General features: G+C 40.2%; 1 protein-coding gene across 1 annotated transcript; it reads left to right on the forward strand.

Moving 5' to 3' along the window:
• The first annotated feature begins 958 nt into the window (after positions 1-958).
• LOC147458017 (uncharacterized) lies at positions 959-2,062 on the forward strand. Its single transcript, XM_086513388.1, has one exon. The coding sequence runs from the start codon at positions 959-961 to the stop codon at positions 2,060-2,062; it is 1,104 nt and encodes a 367-aa protein (XP_086369514.1).
• The last annotated feature ends 8,015 nt before the right edge of the window (positions 2,063-10,077 follow it).

Raw genomic sequence — 10,077 nt, forward strand, 5'->3', positions numbered from 1 at the left:
ATGAAACGACACAATGTCTTTTACGTGGTGGTAGGCTACTGCAACAATATATTGTTGATGCATATATTTGTATGGAGGAGTTGAGGCTTTTGTGGGTTTGTAATCATCAAAGTGAACTTTGCAGTGAGGTGTATCAAGACTTGATAGATATGGTTGGAGCAAGAGATGGAACAAGGCATGATAGAGAACTGTTATTGGGTGCTAATGTTGGAAGAAGGGTTGTATTACCTTCTTCGTATGTTGGTGGCCCTCGCTATATGCACCAGTTGTACCAGGATGCCATGGCAATTGTATGCAAGAGAGGAAAAACTGATCTCTTCATTACATTCACATGCAATCTTGGATGGAAGGAGATACAGGATGCATTACTGCCTGGACAGACATCCAATGATCGTCCTGATCTTGCTGCCCGTGTTTTCTACCATAAGTTCAAGGATTTGATGGGCTTGCTGATTAAGAGAGCTATTTTTTGGTAAGGTCATTGGACACATTTCTGTGATTGAGTTCCAAAAGAGAGGCCTTCCTCGTGCTCACATTCTATTGATACTTGCATTTGGGCATAAGCCAATAGAGACATTGCATTATGATAAGATTGTGTGTGCGGAGCTTCTTGATAAAGTAATGTTTCCACAGTTGTATGATGTTATCAGTTGGTGTAATGTGCATGGTCCGTGTGGAAACTTGAATAAGAATGCTCCATGTATGAAAGATGGAAAGTGCAGGTTTAAATATCCTCGAAGCTTCAGTGCATCGACTATTGTGGCTAGGGATGGATACCCAACGTACATGAGGAGGGATGATGGAAATTACACTGTTCGTAATAAAGTGCAAATGAGTAATAAATGGATTTTCCCATACAATCCATTTTTGTCAATAAGGTACAATGCACATATCAATGTGGAGGTTTGCTCCAGTATATCCACTGTGAAATATCTCTACAAGTATGTGTATAAGGGACATGACAGAGCCACTGTTGCTCTACAAGATAGTGAAGGGCTATCTTAATGCTCGATATGTATCAACATCTGAGGCTATCTGGCGTATACTTGGGTTTTACATGCATCAAGAGAAACCTGACATACAACGGCTCCAAGTTCACTTGCCTCATCAAAATCAAGTCATCTTTAGCGACAGAGCGACTGTACAGAGTGTGGTGGAGGGAGAGGTCAGCAAAAAGACAACGCTCATTGAGTGGTTTGTTGCAAATCAACAATATCCAGAGGCCAATGATTTGTTGTATATAGACTTTCCAACAAAGTGGGTTTGGAAGCCAGCAAGTAGAACATGGACTCAAAGACAGATTGGTGACATGATTGGAAGAATGTACCACATTGTTCCCAATGCTGGAGATTTGTACTATTTGCGTATGTTACTCAACATGTGCAAAGGATGTAAGTCTTTTGAGGATATTAGAACCTTCAATGGACGAGTATATGACACATTTAAAGAAACATGTAATGGACGAGGATTACTGCAAGTTGATGATGAATGGTTTCTTTCTTTGGAAGAAGCTTCTTTTCAACAAACAGGGCAACAATTGCGCCTACTGTTTGTAGTCATTTTGGTTTTTTGTGATCCAATACATCCTGGTGCATTGTGGAATCGCTTCTGTAAGGAACTTTCTGAGGACCATGTATATCATACGAGGGTTCGCACAAATGATGTGAATATCTGTGAACACATGGCACAAAACCAAGCTTTGTCAAACTTAGAGACAATGCTTCAACACTATGGAAAGAGGCTCTCGGATTATTCTGGAATGCCCGAGGTGGATCACACATTGAAAATTATGAGTGAGCATGGAGTGCTTGCTGAAGAGTTCATGTATAACAGAGAGGAACAAAGAGTATTGTCTGCTCGAATGGAATCATCTTTCAATGTTGGGCAAAGGGAAGCTTACAATTGGGTTTTACAAGCAGTTGGCATGAGCATAGGGACTGTTTTTTTCTTGGATGGGCCAGGTGGAACGGGAAAGACTTATCTCTACAATGCATTGCTCTCTCGGATACGTGGAGAGTCCAAAGTTGCTTTGGCATGTGCATCGTCCGGGATTGCAGCATAGCTTCTCGACAAATGGAAGGACTGCACACTCTAGATTCAAGATCCCTATTGATATAACTTCTGAGTCCACATGTAACATTAAAGTAAACAGCCAACTTGCTGAGCTGTTGCGAATGAGTTCACTGATCATATGGGATGAAGCCCCCATGGCTCATAGACACACTTTTGAGGCTCTTGATAAGACACTAAGAGATGTCATGAAAAATGACATGTTGTTTGGTGGAAAGGTTCTCCTCCTTGGTGGTGATTTCAGACAGATATTACCTATTGTGCGTAAAGGGGGAAGAGAAGACATTGTTAATGCATCTTTGTGCCACTCATACATTTGGCAACGTACAGAAATCATGCATCTAACACAGAATATGCGAGTGGTCAATTGTTTAAGTAATGTTATTGAAAGAGAGTTTGTGCAATGGACACTTGATATTGGTAATGGCGATGTTTGTGATGGGGACATTCTTGATAATGTGGCCCTGCCGGCCTGCATGATGCTTACCACAAAATAATTTGCAAGCATTGGTTGCTTGCATATATAGACACCTTGAAAAACAGACTTTCCATGCAACCTTTTTCAAGGATAGAGCAATTTTGGCTCCACGGAACAAGGAGGTGGATGGTATAAACAATTTGGTCTTGCAGCAATTTCCTGGTACTTATAAGAAATATATCAGTGCGAACTTAGTGTGTGAATCAAATTGTGATAGCATTTTATTCACAAGTGAGTTTGTAAATAGTTTAGATCTTGGGGGAGGTTTTCCACCGCATGTTTTACAATTGAAACAGAATGCTCCAGTTATGTTGCTTCGCAATTTGGATCCAAGAAGTGGTCTTTGTAATGGAACACACTTGATTTGTAAGCAATTCCACAACAAAGTGATTGAAGCAGAAATCATTACAGGGTCACATGCAGGAAATGCAGTGTTCATTCCAAGGATTGATTTTCTCATGGGATCTAGAGAAGGTCTCCCTTTTGATTTGAGACGCATCCAATTTTCCCTACGTTGTGCTTTTGGGATGACAATCAACAAGGCGCAAGGCCAAACATTGGGAGTTCTTGGATTGTATCTCCCAACACCTATTTTCACCCATGGTCAAATGTATGTGGCAATGTCTCGCGTGAGATCCTCTTCTGCCATCAAGGTTGTGGTTGGTGATAGTCACTTAACAAGCATTAGTAGACATAGGGATCAAAGAACATACACTTCTAACATTGTCTACAAAGAGGTGTTGCAATTGACGTGCCCCCTGCCACCCCCTTGCCATGGGGTTTAACGTGGTTGGATATGTTTCATCCAATAAAAAAGCACTATTTCTTTGTCATTTATAAGCTTAGTATCTTTTTATGAAACATGGTGTAGCCTCAAGCAAGGTATATTCGCTGAAACAATTGAATAAGATTTATTAGTGCTGAGAGATTTATGATTCATGTGCTTTTTGATGAATTTCTAATCCTTTATGTATATGTATATGTATGAATGAAGATGGATCCTAACGCCTCTGTGACTTACACACTAGGGAGACGACCTCGACGCGTCCGAGGTAAAATATTGTATATGTGTGTTTGTGACATTTTGATACTTTAAAGAATTTAAATCTCACAGTCAACGATTATGTATTAGATCCACCATTATGGAGGGGTCCAATCACAGCCATGCAGGTGATTCATCTACTCGAGGACTTGGATGTAGCAAGGTAACAATGTTGATGTTGGTATAGTAAAGTAATAGCTTTTGTGTATCAAAATATCTATCTATATTAATAGCTTTTTGTTTGGCTATAGATCACAATATTACCCATAATTCTTGATGGTGGGTATATATCATGCTTCATATGATCCGAGCTTGGTGTGCTACATTCAAGTTGCTATTCAGAGAGGATTCAGAGCACGTGTCACCATTGCAGAGTTAGGCAAAACCCGTCCAATTAATGCTATGTTTGCTCAGAATCTTAGTCTCGGTGCTTGGTTCCTACGTGTTTTTGTGTCAGGATCTCTTCCTCCAATGATTGGTAGATGTGCTTTACATCGTTGGCCATGGGTGGTTCGATACCGCAGCAGGGCATGTTGTAGGCTACGCTTTTGAGCGTATAAACCTTAATTCTCTACGCATGTTATATTATTTGACATGGGAAATATCACTTACTCTATATATGTTAGTGCAAAGTTAGTTTGAAAATATGTTGTGATGACTTTTGTTTCGGTTGCTGCATAAAGGTTTTCATGTTGTCCATCTTATAAATTTCAAACACATACAGTACCGCTCTCTCTCTCTCTCTCTTATCAAGCATGAGAGAGAGAGAGAGAGAGCTCTGTCTCTCTCTCTCTCTCTAGCTAGAGAAAGAGAGAGAGCCCAATACATTGACAACAAAGAGAGAGAGAGAGAGAGAGAGAGAGAGAGAGAGAGAGAGAGAGAGAGAGAGAGAGAGAGAGAGAGAGAGAGAGAGAGAGAATCCACCCAGTATGTAGACAAAGGAAAATGCTCGAAAAACACCAAGGTTTAGTGTAATCCCAACTACAAAATTTGAGATTTACCTCTACATTTTAAATTTGAAGGAGGACTGATGAAAGAGTGCCCTAGAGGGCGGCTATACTAGATTTCAACTCCTTCGGCGGTGTAGAGAGAGAGAGAGAGAGAGAGAGAGAGAGAGAGAGAGAGAGAGAGAGAGAGAGTGCAAAGAGATTGAGGGTAATAGAGGCCATGCCGCCGCCGAAGGCGGCGCCGTTTTACTAGTTCTTTATATAGAAGAGCTTGAGAAAACGAGGAGATTTTCCTCCACATGTCACACATTAGCTCCCTTCAGCCAAAGAAAATAAAATAAAATCTTAACATTTAAGGTAAGTTTCCATCATGGCACTGAAAACAATGAAAGTCTGCCTAACCAACACAACACTAAGGCTTCTTTTAGAAACCCAAAAAGGGATAACTTTTTTTTATATTATTTATTATTTATTTAGCAAAACTCACAATTGTGAGTGCATTATATTGAACAGCCCAAAAAATTACACGGTTTTGTCATACTCATGTGAAGACATGACAACATCCAGGGATCATAATTACATCGGCTATCAGGGCACCCACCCCTAACAACCCGCTGCAACTAGCTCCATTTCGGATTTTTTCACTGCCGCTAGCATCTGTGAAAATTTGACAATGTCCTCGCTTACGGCTAGAAGGTCGAGTTCCATTAGCAAGCGTCGCGGATTTACACCACTTGGTTAAGCTGAAGATCTTTTTTCTTTTTCCACCACTTGGTTAAGCTGAAGATTTTAAGGGCACAAAGGCTCTTAAGTTAATAATCGTTTGAGTTAATAACCGTTTGGAGCTCCTTGGTGATAATCGTGAAAGGAAGAGACGTAGGCTAAAGTAAATAAGCGCGAGCGAGCACACATATGCAAGAGATAATAATCGCGCTATGCAGCCGAGCCTAGGTAGCCACATTCGATTATTAACTGGGTGGATATTTGCTTATCGCGCGCAATAGAGTAGACCTCGGGGCGAAGCTGAAAGGGGACCTTGCTAAGAACAAGGACTAAACAAGGGCAAGGGGAGGAGCGTGGCACCAGGAGAGGAAACTGCTCACAACGCCGCTTTCAATAAGCCATCAGATTGATTTGGTGGAGAGCAATGAGACCTGCATTGTTTGCATTAAGCCATCCGACCTACGTCTTGCCATCGTTGAGCATCTTACCACTTTAGGGTTCGTTACCTTCTAAAACCTGTTTGCGTCGTTCCAGCCCAAAAAGGGATAACTTTAGTGGAGGTTTTGTTTTGTTAGTTAATGCGAATTTACTTTTTGAAGATAAAAAAAAAGAAAGAGTTTTAGTGAATTTTTTATATATAGAAATTGTAATTTTTGAAGATATATCTCGCTTTATCTTTTCAAGGGGTTTTTTTGAAGACCAATATTGATATGTTTTAGAAAATTTTGGAAGTATGTATTTCTTTAAAGAGCTCGATAAAAAGAAAAAAAAAAGCCTAATGTCGACTTGGGGCTATCTCGCTTTGAGGACATGCATGACATGCAAATGCAGGGGTCGTTATCCACATTATTGAGAGAGAGAGAGAGAGAGAGAGAGAGAGAGAGAGAGAGAGAGAGAGAGAGAGAGAGAGAGAGAGAGAGAGAGAGACCATCACATTGCGTGTGTGTACGTACACATGTATATGCATGAAGGGGAGAGACAGAGAGAGAAAGATTTTACCGTTGAGCTCACGCACCCTTCAAATTTTCAAGATATCATTTTTTGGCATTAGTGTATTTTTAAAAGGATAGCTAAAGTTTTTCATCTGTAGAGAATGGATTGAATGCCCGATAAAGATCAACCCTCACATTAGGACCCCAAATAGGTAGAGAGATTGCCCAATTGATGGAACTTTTACCAATTCTTGGATATTTTGTTCTTTTTCTTTTGAAGAGTTAACTTGTGGGCCATGCTTAAAAACTATAAATTCCTTAAATTTTGGCAGGCAATGGTGCCAATAGAAAAACAGAGAGAGAGAGAGAGAGAGAGAGAGAGAGAGAGAGAGAGAGAGGACAAATTTTTAGTGCTGTATTTAATGTCTTGAAATGCAAAGTCCAAAAAATAACGTAGGAGGAGAGAGGAAAAGAGAACAAAATGTTCGGGTGTAGGAACAATCTAAATAGACTTTAAAAGTTACAAGACAAGTCTTCAACAAAAGTGAATATCTATGGGGAGGAGGAGGAGTAGGGGGGAGAGAGAGAGAGAGAAGAGAGAGAAGAAGAAAGTTTCTAATGCCATCGGAATAATCCCAAAAGATATATCTGACAGAATAGGTGAGAATAAAGTTATTTTTGTTTCATCTTCTCTCTCTCTCTCTCTCACACTCACTCACACACACACACACACACACACAGTGGGACTTAAGAGCTCCTAGCTTAATTCTTTATTAACTCCTAAAAGCTTCACTTCATTAAGGTCCACACTATGGGACTTGGCCCATCTATAATACTGGCAAATACGGATTTTTTTCTTTTAAGTTGTTTACTACCCTATAATCCAAAACCTGCCGTGAAGGCGCTAGGGTTTTCTCTCTGCAAACGAAGGCGGCCTCGCTGTCTCAGAAGGGAGTCGTTCCACTCATGCCGATTCTGCTCATTGCTAGGTTTTAGCGGCCCACCTCCCTCCTCTATATAAGGAGGTGAAGGCACTTCTCTACCCCTCACTTAGCTTTGTTTGTTGTTCTGCTTAGAAAGATTTGCGTTTTGTTTTACATTGAAGCATGGAGCTTGCTACAACTGTTACTCAGGTCGACCACTCTTCCCATACATATTTCTTTACAGTTTTTTTAAATAAAAAAGGGGCATTTTTTACTTTGATAATACTGCTGAAGATTGTGTTTGATATTGTGCATGAGGTTTTCGCTATGAATCTGGTTATGATCCTCCATGGACGGTGAGTATATATAATAAATGGGTTTATGACATGGTTTTTTCCTCCCACTGGGTCTCAGGTGACTGTTGTACTTCGTGGTTACTGTAAGAGATAAAGGTGTTTTGAGTACCAATAGCTGCCATTCTTATTCACTGTTTTCTAATGGCATGAGGTTTACAGTGGCTTCTGAAAGTGGTTTTTTGCTGCCGCTCTACTGAGCCTGACTTTACTTTGTGGAGAGTAACCATGCCTACCTTGGTGGCTTAATGGGCATCAGAAATGTTGCATGGGTTAATTAAAATTGTGCCTTTTTTCACTTAGCTATTGGTCTCAAGCATTTTACGATGTTCCGGGTATGGTTTACCAACTGTCAGCTGTTTGTTAATTTTCTGTAAACACTGGTTTGATTGGGTGACTACTGCCAAAGATTGTATTACTTACTACAGTAAGTAAATGTAACCTCACTATACATTTTTGGAAATATTGCAGACTCTTGATCTCTCACAAGGATTGGAATTGACCTATGAGCCCCTCTCATTGGCCACGTCTCTTGTCCTCAGATGTATTAATAGCTCGGATGCCTCTCAACTAATATATGACTTGTACCTCAGACAAGAAAATGTCCATCTTGCATATGCTGTCTTTAATGATTGGGTTAAAGTTTTGGCTACCCTGGGCAAGGACTCCAAGGAAGGGGTAAATTTGATTGCCCGATACATAACCCAACTTCCCATACTTTCTTCACAATACCAACAAGAGCTTTCCCTTTTCTATTCCTCTGGTGTTGATCTGCTTCACTTTTTAAGGAAGTTGTGTGGCCTCAATCCATCTTTTGCTTATACACTGGCTACCCCGACTATCCCTCAAACTGGTGGTATCTTTTGTAACGATAGCGCAACTCTTGAAGCCGTCATATAATTTCAGAGCAATCTTGCTCCCTCAATGACTCTAACCTCTTGGAAATGGTGCCAAAAATCTCTAAAGTTTTTCCTGTCTTACATGCTAGACATATTGAAATTGAACCTTTTGGGGTTGACCATCAGATCTGGGTCCTACCCAACAAGGCGTTCTTAGCACCCATTCTGAGTGAAACCTAGGTATAACCTCCCTGCCTCTACTGTGGAAGACTGTAGACTCAAGATCTTAAAAGGTGGACAATTCCTTGACAAAGGGGAGCTCATCAAAGTACCCTTCAACCTCAATCTCATCGACCATTCTAAATGCCTTTCCAATACTGGCCTCTACATCCGTACTAAAGGAAACATGGAATTTGCTAAAAGTAACCCAGATTTCTACACAAAATCCATCTAGAATGTTTTTTGGCCTTATGTGAAATGTGCTTGCAGATTTCTTGACCCTAAAGCCTCTTGCGAATCCAGTATCATGTCATTTGATCATTCCATTTGGTTCATTCTCAACCATCTTGACCTACTCTTCCCAGAAAAACCAATGGATTTTCACCTCTCTCTTATTTGCTCTTGGTTGGGTGGCCAAGCTAAACAGATAGTAATTGTTCAGATTGCCTTTAACATCTTTTATGGATTAATGATGGATATCTTAAAAGAATTAAAATTTGATGAGCCAGGGATCTACCTAACTACTTATGCTAACTACAAAGGCGTTAAGATCATCACTAGCTTACTCAAACCATGTATTGATGAGGATGATTCCTCTGCTATGAAAAGACCCAACTCTCTTACTACCTCCAACTCCTTTACTTCTTTTTCAACTCCTAGCTCTTCCTCTAACCGAGGGAAGGCTCGTCACTACACCAAGGGAAGAGGCGGAAACTCCCCCATCAGGAATTTCCTTGAATTGTAATTCTTGGTGATATTGCAGGTTACTACAAGCCCTTGCGATCGAAGAACTCTCAGCAAGGTTGCTCCGAACCAAGGTTATATCTACATACACTGTCTCTTCCAGAATGTACTTCTCGATTGGATACAACCTAAAACCCTTTTTGTGAGTCCCTTGACCTTCTTTTTGGCAATCACAAATTACTCGATAATCTACTCATTGGATGGAAGTATCAACAACCAGTAAAAAACTTGGTTTATAGTAATGATTTCCTTCTGCATGAATCTGTTCCCGAATGTACATGCTATCAATTTACCACATTCTATTCCTTCTGCATGAATCTGTTCCCGAATGTACATGCTATCAATTTACCGAATGTACATGCTATCAATTTACCACATTTCCTTCTGCATGAATCTGTTCCCGAATGTACATGCTATCAATTTACCACATTCTGCAAGAACTTTGATACATATGGTAGGCACGTTTGTACTTGTGATATCAACATTATTGAAAATATTAAAGTACGTAGAATCTTGGCCAATGGACACAATCACATACCTAACTCTCCCAAAACCCATACCTTGCTCTATCAGCTGTACTAAGTTGCCTCACGCTCTTCGACTGGAGATGACAGTCCTACCGGACTTAACTAAAGTAGAGAAAGAATGTTTCTTTCAAAAAATATCACAAATTCCTAGAAAATGGTTATCCACTGATGACTCCTGGCTTACATCAAAACTTGCTCTTGAGTTTCAAACTATTTCTAATAAATGGTTCAAGTCGGGCTTGAAAAAAGCTCTAAGTGTCCCACTCTTATTTGCAAAAAT

This window comes from Adiantum capillus-veneris, chromosome 5 (genome assembly GCF_014529385.1).
Source record: "Adiantum capillus-veneris isolate H3 chromosome 5, ASM1452938v2, whole genome shotgun sequence".
Classification (NCBI taxonomy): domain Eukaryota; kingdom Viridiplantae; phylum Streptophyta; class Polypodiopsida; order Polypodiales; family Pteridaceae; genus Adiantum; species Adiantum capillus-veneris.

What these genes read in the sequence shown, in the direction of transcription:
- LOC147458017 (XM_086513388.1), top strand. Translation starts at nt 959, where the DNA reads ATGACAGAGCCACTGTTGCTCTACAAGATAGTGAAGGGCTATCTTAAT.